The sequence below is a fragment of the Seriola dumerili genome, unplaced genomic scaffold (genome assembly GCF_002260705.1).
Source record: "Seriola dumerili isolate Sdu_G_001 unplaced genomic scaffold, Sdu_1.0 BDQW01000290.1, whole genome shotgun sequence".
Taxonomy (NCBI): domain Eukaryota; kingdom Metazoa; phylum Chordata; class Actinopteri; order Carangiformes; family Carangidae; genus Seriola; species Seriola dumerili.
The window spans coordinates 673,435-689,233 of record NW_019174545.1 but is presented as its reverse complement, the minus strand read 5'-3'; the positions used below and the strand labels follow the sequence as shown (position 1 = coordinate 689,233).

The 15,799-nt window shown below is 38.6% G+C and overlaps 2 protein-coding genes across 5 annotated transcripts; both read right to left on the bottom strand.

Annotated features, from left to right (window-relative positions):
• Positions 1–1,054: 1,054 nt before the first annotated feature.
• LOC111230818 (beta-1,3-galactosyl-O-glycosyl-glycoprotein beta-1,6-N-acetylglucosaminyltransferase-like) lies at positions 1,055–15,546 on the bottom strand. 3 transcript variants are annotated; one of them, XM_022757656.1, is made up of 6 exons: positions 15,492–15,546; positions 12,182–12,794; positions 11,970–12,063; positions 11,389–11,793; positions 10,823–11,287; positions 1,055–1,113 (listed from the first exon to the last, which is right to left on the bottom strand). In XM_022757656.1, exons 2-6 carry the CDS (start codon positions 12,487–12,489, stop codon positions 1,093–1,095), a joined length of 1,293 nt encoding a protein of 430 aa, XP_022613377.1. In that variant the 5' UTR covers positions 12,490–12,794; positions 15,492–15,546; the 3' UTR covers positions 1,055–1,092. The 3 variants fall into 3 exon arrangements, with proteins under 3 accessions (XP_022613377.1, XP_022613378.1, XP_022613379.1); XM_022757657.1 differs by lacking the exon at positions 1,055–1,113 and having other exon boundaries at positions 10,041–11,287; positions 15,461–15,497; XM_022757658.1 differs by lacking the exons at positions 1,055–1,113; positions 15,492–15,546 and adding an exon at positions 13,880–13,897 and having other exon boundaries at positions 10,041–11,287.
• Positions 1,072–8,243, bottom strand: LOC111230816 (beta-1,3-galactosyl-O-glycosyl-glycoprotein beta-1,6-N-acetylglucosaminyltransferase-like). 2 transcript variants are annotated; one of them, XM_022757654.1, is made up of 5 exons: positions 8,186–8,243; positions 2,473–3,085; positions 2,261–2,354; positions 1,680–2,084; positions 1,072–1,578 (listed from the first exon to the last, which is right to left on the bottom strand). In XM_022757654.1, the coding sequence occupies exons 2-5, from the start codon at positions 2,778–2,780 to the stop codon at positions 1,093–1,095; spliced, it is 1,293 nt and encodes a 430-aa protein (XP_022613375.1). In that variant the 5' UTR covers positions 2,781–3,085; positions 8,186–8,243; the 3' UTR covers positions 1,072–1,092. The 2 variants fall into 2 exon arrangements, with proteins under 2 accessions (XP_022613375.1, XP_022613376.1); XM_022757655.1 differs by lacking the exon at positions 8,186–8,243 and adding an exon at positions 5,908–5,925.
• Positions 15,547–15,799: the final 253 nt, after the last annotated feature.

Below are 15,799 nucleotides of genomic sequence, written 5' to 3'. Positions count from 1 at the left end.
TCAACCTTTTCAAAAAGAATTAACAAAAACAAATTTGCACCAACAGGATGAACAGGATCTTTAACTGTGCAATGCGTCCAAGGGGCCGCAGCAACATCTCAATGTAGCTTAGGTGGGTGTTCCTGTGCAGAACACTGCCACACTGGTTCCACCAAATTCACTCTTCAGCATTTTGAATCTGGCCTGCTGGAGTTCCAGGAGTGGGTGGTCCTCCTGCCCGATTATGTTTCCCGCTTTTTGATCGGGGTCAGCTTGTCTTTCCTCAAGACCTCGATGATGGTTGTTTCAATCTCTTCTCCTTCCACAACTATCCTCTGCTGCTGCCTTGTGGGTCCGGCCTCAGGATCTTCAGCCAGAGGAACTGCATGAGATTTGCGGTTGGTTTACTGTATGTCTTTGTTACAGGTGTTTATGTAAAATATACGATTCTCGCAAGAAGCCTGCATTATTTGTACACATCGATTTGTTACTAATGCATCACTTTGGATGCCCCACCTCTAGTCCCCCAAATCCCTCAAGGCTTTCGTCACTGAGGGTAAAGGCTGACGTCAGATCCTCAGTGGTTGTAGATGGTCCTCTTCCTGTTTCCAACAAGCAGCAAGGTCTTGCTTTCCCTGTCCCTTGACATCTTAGTACTGCGAACAGCATTGTGTGGCCATTCTGGTGATGCCAGACGATGAGGACACATTCATCATTACCTCCTCCCTCAGGAAGCTTTGCTGGAATCCTGCTGTTGCTGTAGATGGTCTGCATATGCGCTTTCACTTCACCCACAAGCAGATCCACTATTATAAGACCATTATATATATATATACACATACATACATACAATACTGTGCAAAAGCTTTAGGCAGGTGTGAAAAAATGCTGTAAACTAAGAATGCTTTCAAAAATGGAAGTGTTAATAGTTTATTTTCATCAATTAACAAAATGCAGTGAATGAACTGACAGAATGCTGTTTTCAAATGAAATTCTCAAGAGGATTTTTCTAAATAATCTCTAAATAATTTTAAATACATCTTGAAATTAAATTATCTGTTGCTTCAGATGATTCTATTCTTGGTTTGCAGGAAAAAAAAATCTCCAATACACCTAGTGCAACTCAGCCAGTGCCTTTTGTCTCAGATACTTCTCCAAGCAGTAAATAGCAATGGGATCTGTATCCATGTCAAACTTGTTGGCAAAGAGGTGATGCTGCTCAAGCATCCATTTTAGGTCTCCAGCACCATATACACAGATTGACCTGACATGGTTGCCATGACACTCTGGGTACACTGCCTCCAGTGAACCCAGTGACCCCTCATGCCACTGCCACTTCACCAGCCGTGCAATTGCATTCATGTCTGACATGTCATATTTAGTGTTGGGCCATGCTGAGCCAGGAACACCAGGGATTCGCTGAATGGTTGCCCAGAGAAATTCATCAGGACTGTAGGTGTCTTTGGCCCACTCAATCAGTGTCTGTATTCGGCTGTCTTCCAACACACTGCGCCCGTAGCCTCGGCTAACCACAATATAGGCATTTCCTGACAGAATGGGCAGGTTGAAGGGAGGTGGCTCCTTCGCTTTTCCTGACCCCTGAGACAGTTGAAACAGTTATGTTATGTTCATTATGGTCAATCTGAATAGAAAGATTTGCAAATAATCAATATGTAATTTTTAATATTCAAAAGAAGTACCTGGATGTTTCCATCAACTATCTTGTAAGATTTTGTCACTCTTGACTTCTTTCCCTCAGGCATTTTTTCTGACTCTAAGCTGTTCCCGCCCTTCAATGAACGCAACATCCTCACCATCTCCAAGTTGGTTTTCAGGGGGAAATCCTGGCCACAAAGGTTGATGAAGTATTTCCATTTTGTGCTGGCTTCATAGAGGTCAGCCATACAGTTAAGGTCAGCCTGGACACGCGGCCAGGCAGCATAGACCACGCTCACAGGCTTGCTGACCATGAAGATATTCGGGAAACAGGAAGTAATTGCCATAATGGTAGAGAAGATTGAGGGATCTGATTTTTTGTCCACATGGATACAATATATATTATGAGGTACATAGATGGCTCGCAGCAGTCGCTCAAAGTTCTGCACCTAGAGTATATGAAAAAATAAATGATCCTTTTTGTGTATACATCAACTGAACTGAATTTCATTTGTAAAATTGATGAAATGCCCTTTTTAATTAATGACTTAATTAAATTGTTTAGACCTACTACACTGTTTGAACATGTATTTGAATTTAAAGTGAGGCTTTAGAATTTACATACCTTATGATGAACAACTATAGAGTAAGCCAGAGGGAAGTCCTCTTCCTCCTGGCTTAACGGGAGTGTTAAGTATTTTCTGCTTAACTTGAATTCCCTGTAAATACACAATATTGAACAAATAACAAAAGGAATGAATATCTGTTAAATTCAGTCCATTTAAATAGTAGTTAAAATTATACAATGACTAAAACTTGTAGTTTAAAGCAACACACCTACAGTCTTTGGTTGCATTAATGTAATACTCATCAGGGATGTGAACACTCTTGCGGAAGTCTTCAGTGAGAGTCAGTAATTTGGCTTGTTCCAGTGCCTGCCTCTCTCCACGCAGGATCTCTGAACAGTTGCACGCTGTCTCTGGGCCGCCATCAGCATCTGTATACTCCAACCAGCTGTAGCTGAGAAAGTAGGTAGGATCCCAGCTTGTTTTTGGGCGACTGAGTAAGGAAAGCATCCATAGTGATCCCAGTCCAAGAGTGATCTTCAGCAACAGTAGAAGCCTACCTCCTTTCAGTAGCCTCATTATTTGAGAGGAGGAACTTAACTATAGGGAGCTTTTACTGTGTGAGTTCTGTATGTAGTTCACCTGCACTTCACCTTTATGTTTCTTTCAAATACTCACTGATTTACTTTTTTCTGCCATTGAAACATTATGCGTCTGAAATTATTAAGGCCTGTCATCATTACAATAAACCAAACATTTTTCTAGTTATTGCTCCATTCTGTACTTTACTGTACTGATTTTCATAGAGTAATGTTTTACAGTGTGTAGATAAGTTCCTGTCTTTCTGGATCCAGGCAGATTAGTTGCTTTACATTTTATTGCCCCTGGAAACAAGATAAGAGAAGAGATATGAATACATCCATTCTTTAGCCAGAAATACAATTTCAAAGTGTAAAATTCAAAAGTGGCCTTAAAGCAAAGTTCCTGTTCCATGTGTTGCCATGCCTGTTGTCATATTTTATATTTCAGGTATAAGGATGTAAAACTGGCAGGTGCCACCTATGACAACTGTGTGTAAAATGTAAAAGTCACCATAAAACACATGTTTCCCTATAGATATTGTTGCCATGAATTAACTAGAAATGTTCCTATTAATAGTCTTTTATCTGTACAGGTAATTGTTATACCCACCAACGTAATAAACCACAAACATAATAAATTTCTCACAAACGTAATAGCAGTTGCCTACTACAAACATAATACATAATTTCTGCAAATGTAGTAGCTAATACATTTGAAGGGATTTGTTATGTTTGTGAGAAGGTGAAAAAAAGAGAAAAAGATTAAATATCTTGAATCCTTCTGTTTTTGTCAACAGTTATATTAACTTAATATTTAAAAGGTACTTTGAAACTGCTGGACCTCTGTTTTCTAGCCCAAGACACATTGATACAAATTCAAACGGATTCTAAGGCTGATGTTTTGTTTTTGGCTGATGTGTTTCTCAGGAACAGCAATGATGTTCCTGGGTCAATTTGACCCAGGGCATGTTTAATTATCCAAAAGTGTCAGAAACCAAAAAATCCCAATAAACATTGTTTATATCTCATTATTAACTCCATTACTAACCATTTCAATCAATATTTAGTGTAATGGTGTTCTTTACCTCTCAGATCATGGTTCAATGAGGATAATTCACTCGTTTTTCATTAAGAAATGCATGTTAAAACTTTTTTTAATGTACTTTGGAAAGACCTACATATAAAATACAAGAGTTTTACATGACATTAATTTTTTTTAAATTTTATTTTACATTTTGGAATTTTTTTATGGAGTGATGTTGATAAATTAACACGAGACACCTCTTCTCTTCATCCAGTGTGACATTAGGGCCTGGGTTATAGAGTAGTGGAAGTTGCTCTACCCACTTGTCCTACACTGTCCTGATAGCTGCCAGCTTGTCTCTTGTCTCTCTCCCATCTGACAGCCCTTGTCTCTCGATTATCAAATTGGATTACTCTGGAGAAAATATGAAAAATCTCCAGAGACATTGTGGCACGAAATATAGCCCTGCCTGTCTCTGCATCCCACAGACTGGCTGTTAATTCATCCTTTGACTTATAGACCCCAGCCAGGATGAGGACCCCCAGATATGCATGTAAATGCATTTTATCCTGCTCCTTCCACTTTCATTTCGAGAACGATTTTCTGTATTGAGTTGGGCATGACCAGCTCAAAAGCTGACTTGATGTCTGTCACACGAGTCACTGCCATTCTAGTGGGCCCTGGCACTGTCTTTATTATGTTTTCTGCAGACAGTTTTGCCTGAAGTATATTTGGGGATGAAGACCACTGTATTTCACCATTTTTTGATGTGAATGTCTTGCTTGGAGGAATATGAATAGCAGTTTCCTCATTTGGTTCATAATCAGAATCATCAGACTCAGAATTGACCTCAAGATGGTCTTCATCTTCAGACACATCCTCCTCTATTTCACTGTCATGATCAAAGATGAGTTCCAGAGCCTCCAGGGTTGTCACTTGTTTACTTCTGCTGCTCATTTTGTAAAGCTCTAACAGAGAGTATATCATATGTAGCTGCAGAGTGTAATGTTGGTAGGACTCCCTTGCAGAGAATATTTATACGTTTTGCCCCTCCCCTGCTAAGTGTCCACTCAATGTGGGTGGACTTTGCCCACGGGAACAGAAAAGGTTTCCGTCAAAAGTCATAACAACACCTGCATTCTCGCACTTTACAGATGAGGTCAAGAGAATAGGGAGAGGGTGTGTGTGTGTGTGTGTGTGTGTGTGCGTGCGTGTGTGTGTGTGATTGGGGTGAAATATGTCTCACAGTTGCAAAGAAACAAATAGTATTTGACACTTTTGACCCCTTTTAGCCTCCACTTTGACTGCCGGGTCAAATTGACCCGAACAGTATCTATGTAATGTAAACATGCAGGGGGGGGTTGCCAAATATTCGAAATGAACCATTTTAATTTTATATGTTGATTAAACTTATTAAGCCAAGCAGAAGAAGTTTCATACCCAAAAAATACTTTTAACTATTTTTTTTTTATTTTTTAACTTTAAAATGGGTCAATTTGACCTGCAACATAACAGGAGGGTTAATATTTAAAAGGTACTTTGGAACTGCTGGACCTCTGTTTTCTAGCCCAAGACACATTGATACAAATTCAACCGGATTCTAAGGCTGATGTTTTTGTCTTTATAAAAAACATTTAGAAAGTTTCCCTATATTTCACTATGGCCCTGAGACTTACCACACTAATACTGAGTAGGACCTCCCTTTGTTCAAATAGCCTCAACTCTTCATAGATTCTACAAGTTGTTGGAAACCGTCCTACGAGATATAATTTCTACTCACTTGTCACCTGTACATTCGTACTGCCAATCTCCTGATCTATCCCAAATTTGTTCTATTGGATTCAGGTGAGGTGACTGGGGAGGCTACGAAAGTACACTGAATTAACCACAATGTTCATGGAAAGGTTTGTGACAACAATACTCAGTTGAGCTGTAGCATTCCACAAGATGTCAGAACCTGTCCTTCCACTGCTGATCTATTACACCTGTAACTTGTTGGATTCTGATGAGGTGAAGTACAAAGAACTAACTGATGTTGACGAGTTTGAGAAAACAATTCGAGCAATGGCTGATTTGCATCAAGGTACCAAGAAAACCACACCTTTAAACAACACCCACCACCTGGGGCAAGGTTGGGACAATTGCTTCCTGCTGTTGATGCCAAGTTTCTAACACTAGCATCTTTGTGCCTCAGCAGAAATCCGGATTCATCACACCAGGATATGTTTTTACTGTCTTCAACTGTGGTTATCTGAGTTATTGTAGCCTTTCTGTCAGCTCGGACCAGTCTGGCCATTCTCCTCTGACCCCTCTCCTCAACAAGATGTTTCCTTCTGCAGTACTACAGGAGAGGCACAGAGGCATCAGGCAAAGGTTCAAATCAGGTAAACAGGCACAGGTCAAAAATCCAAAAAGGCAATAAATACAAAGCAGCCAGGAGCACAAACTACGATCTGGCAAACAACAAAGGCAAACTGACTGATATAGTAAGTACTGAGGGATAAATGAGCAAACAACCAACAGGTGTATGGCAGAATGAGCAGGCTGGCAGCTGATAGGCTCCCAGACAATACAGGGGGAGTCCCAGTGAGTGTGGATTTTGACCAACTCAATTTGAATTTGGTAGTGGCCCAATGAACAAAGCTTTTTATTCTACGGGTTCTACAAGTAAGTCAGTATCTTTTTTTTTTAACAGATCAAGACAAATCTTTGAGCTGAAATAACAGGCTGGGTGGACTTCTTCTGGTATATCAATGGGGGCACAGTATGCTTCAAGATAAGTAGTATAACCATTTATCATTCTCAGCCTGATACAGATGAGCAGTGTTGTTAAACATAGAGTGGAGGACAAAAGAGAATCTGTTTCACACAAAAAGTGTGAACACTCCTGATATCTGATGAAATATGCAAATATCCCTGAATATCAATATATTAATGAAATATATTTGAATTTGCAAAGTAGACAAATGCAGTGCATTTCCCTGCAGGTTTTACTTTTTTAGGCTGCAGAGATAAGTTTACAGCTGCCAGGAGTGTTACATTTCGACACTTTTATTCTGAAATCCAAATTCTCCAAAATCTACTTGGAATTAATGTGTGATTTTTACTTGTCAGACTATGCAGGTTTTTCATGCCAGTATTTTTTAATGCCAATTATAAGGGTGACATGTTTACCGTCGTTGCTCTGTAGTTGTTGTACTTGTTTGGTAAACATGTTCAGGCAGTTGAAAGCTTGTAACACTGGAATGACAGTCAGTACAGGACATAGCTCTGCTATAAGGCTAAATGATTTTACATCTGTCTGTGAGATCAAGATAATAATCTGCACCAAATTGTACAAAGTCATAGATCTCCACACTAGGATTACGTATGATTATTTTTTACATCAAGATCCATACATTATTATCTCCCAATTTTAAGAATACTGATAAACTGAAAAAAATTCTGTATCTGCCCTTTAACCCAATGGGCACCAAAATTGAATGGGTTCTTCCTTTGACAGTGCCTCATACCTCCCCCAGGTTTGGTGCAATTTGGTTCAGTGTAACAGGTAACCAGTTTTGATAATCTCATAATTTTTCATATATTATTTTTTATTATATTATTCATATATCACATACTATCTAAAGACAGATGCCTGATTCCAGATTCCTTCAGATGTTCCTCTGTCATATATCTTGGTGACATTTTACTGAAAATTAAATGAATAACTATGTTGAGTGTATATACTGTATAATTAATGTATAATTTTCATCAACAGGTTGTTTTGGCATGGGCGCTGATTTACAGGCACAATTTCTCTCCACAGAGATTTTATATTTGGAACAACTGTAATATTATATATAAGGACAAGTAATAATTTTATGATAAATGGTTTAACAATGGTATCATACCAGCGAGTCAGTTGCTTACTAAAGAAGGACTACTGTGTAACTAATAAGAATTTCTCACCAGTTACAATGTACAATTAACCAAGAATTTCCCATCAATTTCCCATGCTTGTTATTATCGAAGAAACCCCTTGAACAAGCGGTGGCTAATTGACTTTATAAATAGTTTTTATGTCTTAATGACCCCCATGCAGTAACAACTCTGCTCTTGATAATGGAAAGGAGGAGGATATTACACATTTATCCAACTAATTTCAAAGAAGGTAGCCTACATGTTTGCAATGATGACAGAATATTCTTATTAGATGAGCTCAGCTGTCACTTACACTTCGGTGCTCTTTAAAAAGAACTGATGTCTTAATTCGCTTTGGGAGGTACTTTCAATCCACAAATTAGCGAACATTTAATCACTGTCATTTAAATAGGATATAGCCTCAAAGATGATTTCAATCCTGTAACATTTTAATGCCTTAAATTGGAATTACTGACCGTTTCAGATTCATCACCAACTCTGCTACTGCCGGGGTTGTGTCGAAGTCTCTTTCTGTGTCGAAAGTGTTTCCTCTTACCTTCACCTGAACAGAAACTAACCCGACCATAAACCCGAGGGGGTGTTTCTTTACAAAAATTCAGTTCTTTACATTTAAGAAGGAAATAGAACAACACGCGGCAATCATTATGCTCTCTCAACAAAACAAAGAACTATCAAAACATTGAATGTATGCAATATTTTTTTTTAATTTTCAAGTGATCTTATTGTCATATAGCCTGCTCGCGTTGTATATCTTTATTTATTTTACTTTATATTTGTTTCCAGTCTGTTGTTTTTTTCTGTTTGACACCCTTTTCCTTTTTATTTTTTTATTGTTTCATCTGTTGTCTATGTGTGTGTATCCCGATGTTTTCATTTGATACTGTGTATACTGACTGAAATAAAGGTCCAGGGGCTGTCTGGTCCATGGTTTGGTTGCTTGGGAAAGGATATGTCACCCTCGTGTGGTTGGAGTCAAAGACCAAAGTCAGCTACCAACAAACTTCACAGGTATAACCAATAACGGGCTTAATATATCCAACGTATATCCAATATTATAATATATTGGCTATTAAAATGTTGAACATTATGATATGATTAGAAGAAAAATTGTGGACTGATAACAAATTACCTCATATTTTATTGAAAAATAAACGAAATGGGCTACAATAAATGTATTGCCCTTCCCTAGGTGGGTCGGGAATGCATAATTTTGTAATTGCTACATTTCCTAAAACAATTGAAGGCAACATGTGACTCCCGGCCGACTTTGGTCAAGTGATCACTGCATCAGCAGAAGCGTTTGTGATGCAGTTCAGTTCAACTCATCATGTAACATCACTGGTTCTCTACGAGCACCAGGGCTTCATTATTACCGTCATACTGCAAGTGGACCTGAGAGAAACCGGGACTGTAATTCTCAAGTACTGTATAACCAACACAAAAACCGTTTTAGGAAGTCACCCTGAGCCTTCTGCTGGGGAGAGGTTGTCAGAGGCTTCAGGAGTGAAAGCAAAGAACTGGGGATTCTCATCTATCATTAATCTGTGAGCTGGCCCTGCTCTATACTGCTTTGATTTGGGGGCATTAAGGATTCAAGACTTGTTACTAGGGTAGCCTACTTTATGAGTGTTTTTTAGGACTCCAAGCTAGAACATGTACTGTTTTATGTTATGTGAAACACACAGCTAACTAGCTAACTGCTATCTATAGCAGGTGATTGCAAATGACTGACAATCAATAATCCCAAACACCACAATTTGCAAATAGCCAAATAAATCTAGTAGATCCAGAGATCACATCTCATGGTTTGAGTCAAGACACTGAGTGAGATCGAAGTAGGCAGGCAACCAGAGTATCAGCAACTGAGTAGTGAAATCTTAGAGAAGTAACTGCTCTCCCAGCTATGTCCAGTTTTTATATGGCAAGAACCAAAATCCTGCAAGCTGTAATTCACTGTAATTATATTGACAGATTTCCAGTTATATAAAGTGTTTATTTCATATTGTATACTATCTAATCCATTATGTTGATATGCGAAAGCACTTATTCTGCAGTAGAAATCTCACTGTAACTTGAAGTTGCAATTTGCTGCATTTTCAAACCTATCAAAGATTTCATGAGGGAAGATATCATGGGTGAAATGCTTTCCAGGCTGTTGCAAGTAATTATTCTAGTTTACATTGGGACCAGGGTTACTACATGTAGAGTTAAAAGTTCAAGATCTCCTTTATATTTTAATTCATGTGTTGGTTATAATTTAATCAAATAAATCATTTGATCAAAATATATTTCTCAGGTCATATTTTTTATTTTCACATTTAGGTAATGGAAATACAACTTATTTTCAAAAAACATAAAAACCAGGAAACAATATGAAAAGACATTCGCACGATTGGCAAAGATGATTCCCCTCTTTGTAATCTGCAGTTCTATTTGGACATCTTAAATCAAATTGTGTTTTACAAATCGTTTCCCAATGCAAACCCAGTATTCACTGTGTATGATGATCACTTACATGATTCAAGCAATCATTGAACCATATTTAAATACTTTCAGCAATTAAAACCCCACTGATTTCACCTGTTATTCCATGACTGAACAAAATGATTTTAAAGAACACCAAAGTCAAAGAAGTCAACCCTTTGTAAACAAATTTGGACCAAACTGGAAAAGGATGAGCACGATCTTAAACTGTGCGATGCATCCAATGGGCCTGTAATAGAGGTGTGCGAAAGGTACTCCTTCGAAGGTGACATGGTCAAGCGCACATCAGAGCAAGCATCCGATGTGAGTGAGCACTCACCCTGAGTCACCATTTCAAGATCCTGCAAGAAGAAGTTTCAAGAGAAGCTACCGGGGACCAAAGCCAACCATACCAGATTTTGTAGAGACCCTGGCGAATTTGCACGACTCAAAATCACCTTGGAGAACCTCCTACCAGTTGACAGCACCAAGCTCTTCTACAGCAATGGATTCTCCAAACATTAGGCGAGGGGACACTGTGGCTTTTGAGAGGTTCACTCTACAGATCTGTGCCCTGATGGGTAAGGCTGAGTTGCATCTAGTTGCACCTAGTGCAACTCAGCCAGTACCTTTTGTCTCAGATACTTCTCCAAGCAGTAGATAGCAATGGGATCTGTGTCCATGTCAAACTTGTTGGCAAAGAGGTGATGCTGCTTAAGCATCCATTTTAGGTCTCCAGCACCATATACACAGATTGACCTGACATGGTTGCCATGACACTCTGGGTACACTGCGTGCACAGAACCCAGCGACCCCTCATGACCATCCCACTTCACCAGTCGTGCAATGGCATGCATGTCTGACATGTCATATTTGGGGTGGGGCCTCGCTGAGCCAGGAACACCAGGGATTCGCTGAATGGTTGCCCAGAGAAATTCATCAGGACTGTAGGTGTCTTTGGCCCACTCAATCAGTGTCTGTATTCGGCTGTCTTCCAACACACTGCGCACGTAGCCTCGGCTAACCACAATATAGGCATTTCCTGACAGAATGGGCAGGTTGAAGGGAGGTGGCTCCTTCGCTTTTCCTGACCCCTGAGACAGTTGAAACAGTTATGTTATGTTCATTATGGTCAATCTGAATAGAAAGATTTGCAAATAATCAATATGTAATTTTTGATATTCAAAAGAAGTACCTGGATGTTTCCATCAACTATCTTGTAAGATTTTGTCACTCTTGACTTCTTTCCCTCAGGCATTTTTTCTGACTCTAAGCTGTTCCCGCCCTTCAATGAACGCAACATCCTCACCATCTCCAAGTTGGTTTTCAGGGGGAAATCCTGGCCACAAAGGTTGATGAAGTATTTCCATTTTGTGCTGGCTTCATAGAGGTCAGCCATACAGTTAAGGTCAGCCTGGACACGCGGCCAGGCAGCATAGACCACGCTCACAGGCTTGCTGACCATGAAGATATTCGGGAAACAGGAAGTAATTGCCATAATGGTAGAGAAGATTGAGGGATCTGATTTTTTGTCCACATGGATACAATATATATTATGAGGTACATAGATGGCTCGCAGCAGTCGCTCAAAGTTCTGCACCTAGAGTATATGAAAAAATAAATGATCCTTTTTGTGTATACATCAACTGAACTGAATTTCATTTGTAAAATTGATGAAATGCCCTTTTTAATTAATGACTTAATTAAATTGTTTAGACCTACTACACTGTTTGAACATGTATTTGAATTTAAAGTGAGGCTTTAGAATTTACATACCTTATGATGAACAACTATAGAGTAAGCCAGAGGGAAGTCCTCTTCCTCCTGGCTTAACGGGAGTGTTAAGTATTTTCTGCTTAACTTGAATTCCCTGTAAATACACAATATTGAACAAATAACAAAAGGAATGAATATCTGTTAAATTCAGTCCATTTAAATAGTAGTTAAAATTATACAATGACTAAAACTTGTAGTTTAAAGCAACACACCTACAGTCTTTGGTTGCATTAATGTAATACTCATCAGGGATGTGAACACTCTTGCGGAAGTCTTCAGTGAGAGTCAGTAATTTGGCTTGTTCCAGTGCCTGCCTCTCTCCACGCAGGATCTCTGAACAGTTGCACGCTGTCTCTGGGCCGCCATCAGCATCTGTATACTCCAACCAGCTGTAGCTGAGAAAGTAGGTAGGATCCCAGCTTGTTTTTGGGCGACTGAGTAAGGAAAGCATCCATAGTGATCCCAGTCCAAGAGTGATCTTCAGCAACAGTAGAAGCCTACCTCCTTTCAGTAGCCTCATTATTTGAGAGGAGGAACTTAACTATAGGGAGCTTTTACTGTGTGAGTTCTGTATGTAGTTCACCTGCACTTCACCTTTATGTTTCTTTCAAATACTCACTGATTTACTTTTTTCTGCCATTGAAACATTATGCGTCTGAAATTATTAAGGCCTGTCATCATTACAATAAACCAAACATTTTTCTAGTTATTGCTCCATTCTGTACTTTACTGCACTGATTTTCATAGAGTAATGTTTTACAGTGTGTAGATAAGTTCCTGTCTTTCTGGATCCAGGCAGATTAGTTGCTTTACATTTTATTGCCCCTGGAAACAAGATAAGAGAAGAGATATGAATACATCCATTCTTTAGCCAGAAATACAATTTCAAAGTGTAAAATTCAAAAGTGGCCTTAAAGCAAAGTTCCTGTTCCATGTGTTGCCATGCCTGTTGTCATATTTTATATTTCAGGTATAAGGATGTAAAACTGGCAGGTGCCACCTATGACAACTGTGTGTAAAATGTAAAAGTCACCATAAAACACATGTTTCCCTATAGATATTGTTGCCATGAATTAACTAGAAATGTTCCTATTAATAGTCTTTTATCTGTACAGGTAATTGTTATACCCACCAACGTAATAAACCACAAACATAATAAATTTCTCACAAACGTAATAGCAGTTGCCTACTACAAACATAATACATAATTTCTGCAAATGTAGTAGCTAATACATTTGAAGGGATTTGTTATGTTTGTGAGAAGGTGAAAAAAAGAGAAAAAGATTAAATATCTTGAATCCTTCTGTTTTTGTCAACAGTTATATTAACTTAATATTTAAAAGGGACTTTGAAACTGCTGGACCTCTGTTTTCTAGCCCAAGACACATTGATACAAATTCAACCGGATTCTAAGGCTGATGTTTTTGTCTTTATAAAAAACATTTAGAAAGTTTCCCTATATTTCACTATGGCCCTGAGACTTACCACACTAATACTGAGTAGGACCTCCCTTTGTTCAAATAGCCTCAACTCTTCATAGATTCTACAAGTTGTTGGAAACCGTCCTACGAGATATAATTTCTACTCACTTGTCACCTGTACATTCGTACTGCCAATCTCCTGATCTATCCCAAATTTGTTCTATTGGATTCAGGTGAGGTGACTGGGGAGGCTACGAAAGTACACTGAATTAACCACAATGTTCATGGAAAGGTTTGTGACAACAATACTCAGTTGAGCTGTAGCATTCCACAAGATGTCAGAACCTGTCCTTCCACTGCTGATCTATTACACCTGTAACTTGTTGGATTCTGATGAGGTGAAGTACAAAGAACTAACTGATGTTGACGAGTTTGAGAAAACAATTCGAGCAATGGCTGATTTGCGTCAAGGTACCAAGAAAACCACACCTTTAAACAACACCCACCACCTGGGGCAAGGTTGGGACAATTGCTTCCTGCTGTTGATGCCAAGTTTCTAACACTAGCATCTTTGTGCCTCAGCAGAAATCCGGATTCATCACACCAGGATATGTTTTTACTGTCTTCAACTGTGGTTATCTGAGTTATTGTAGCCTTTCTGTCAGCTCGGACCAGTCTGGCCATTCTCCTCTGACCCCTCTCCTCAACAAGATGTTTCCTTCTGCAGAACTACCGCTCACTGGATGTTTTTTGTTTTTGTTGCACCATTCTGCATAAACTCAAGTTTCAGAATTCAGTGGCAGGAATATTCAAACCAGCCCATCTGGCACCAATAATCATGTGAAATATAAACATTAACTGAAGTTCCTGACCTGTATCTGCATGATCTTATGCATTGTACTGCTGTCACATTAGTGGCAGATTGGACAATTGCATGAATTAGTAAGTGTACAAGTGTTCCTAATAAAGTGCTTGGTGAGGGTATGTAATAACAGAACAGAATTTATTGTTGTATAGTCAGGGGTTGGCAGTAATGAAGTACTTTTACTTGAGTACTGTACTTATGTATATTTTTTCAGAATATGTTGAGTGTTATTTGTTTTGGAAACTAATGACTATTACTCCACTACACTCAAAAGACAAATATTGTGCCTTTGACTCCACTACATTTCTATGAAGTACTCCTTACTTTGAAGCAAAGCTTTTAGTTAGCGAAATGAATGAAGGAATTCGTCACAGGAGAAAATACAATCACAGCCAACTCCTATGCTGTCAGCCATGTTGTGCTTGCTGCATTTTTCTACAACACATCATTTCAGCTGTCTTAGATGTAATTTGGTTAATTTTGACATCTCTTACAAAGCTACATCACATCTTTTTTTGAGTGACAAAAAGAGGAAAACAACAGAAGAGCCATGAGAATGAAAAAGTTCAAGATGCTCTTGCCATTTCAGATTTCAGAGAGAGACGTTGTACCTTATAGATAGCCTACTAACGGCCGTTTAATACCTGGTTTAATTTTTGACAACAGACACTGCTGTCACTGCGCAGGACTGGTGACACTATTTACCAAGAATGCTACTCCGTTATTAGTGCCTCTATGTGGTATAGAGGATTTATCGGATAAAAAATGTATTTGTAATTAAACATTTGGCCCACGGGCCGCCAGTTGAATAGGTCTGTTCAGCATAAGTCAGCATATAGTGGGTTTTTCCATAGTTATTAGTTTTTGTAAATGGACTGTGGAACAATACAACAATATGTTGACATAAAAAAAAACTTTCGAATACATTAGTATTTTTAAAAGCAAGTAGCCTACTCCAGTACGGTATTTGACTGAACAACTTTCACTTGTATTGCAGTAGCTAATATTTGACCAGGAGTATCTGTACTCTGCCTCAAATAATGGATTTGTGTACTTTGTCCACCTCTACTTGAAAATAAAACTAATGCCTCTTCTTTCTTTAAACAAAATCAAGACAAATCTGTGAGGTTAAATAACAGGCATTCAATGAGAGCATCATTATTTTGGCATAAATATTGAAATATTGAATAATAACTTTTGCTCACCTAAACAGCACAACAGATAAATGCTCCCTACCTGTGAATTTACACGCAGCAGATCAGATTCAAGTATTCCCACTTCATCTCTTTTTCTGTTTCTTCCTTTGTTGCTCTCTGATGATTTAAGATCAGCTGGTTGAACCTGTTATGTCAAAGGGGGTGTATAAATGGACTAACTGGTTTGGCGTGACTATAAACACAGTCTTCTTAATCTTCTTAATCCCAACGTCGTCATTTTGTGTTCAGTATGCAGTATGTTAAATGTTCAATGGCATTCATTATCATTTAAATGAAATCTTAAAAAAAATGCTTTTATTTTATTTCCTGCAAATAATCAAATATCTG

What these genes read in the sequence shown, in the direction of transcription:
- LOC111230816 (XM_022757654.1), bottom strand. Translation starts at nt 2,780, where the DNA reads ATGAGGCTACTGAAAGGAGGTAGGCTTCTACTGTTGCTGAAGATCACT. An exon ending in AATGCAACCAAAGACTGTAG is followed by an intron (nt 2,355 to 2,472) that starts GTGTGTTGCTTT and finishes GTGTATTTACAG; the next exon opens with GGAATTCAAGTTAAGCAGAA. An exon ending in CTATAGTTGTTCATCATAAG is followed by an intron (nt 2,085 to 2,260) that starts GTATGTAAATTC and finishes CATATACTCTAG; the next exon opens with GTGCAGAACTTTGAGCGACT.
- LOC111230818 (XM_022757656.1), bottom strand. Translation starts at nt 12,489, where the DNA reads ATGAGGCTACTGAAAGGAGGTAGGCTTCTACTGTTGCTGAAGATCACT. An exon ending in TAGTTGATGGAAACATCCAG is followed by an intron (nt 11,288 to 11,388) that starts GTACTTCTTTTG and finishes CAACTGTCTCAG; the next exon opens with GGGTCAGGAAAAGCGAAGGA. An exon ending in AGAAGTATCTGAGACAAAAG is followed by an intron (nt 1,114 to 10,822) that starts GTACTGGCTGAG and finishes CTGAGACAAAAG; the next exon opens with GCACTGGCTGAGTTGCACTA.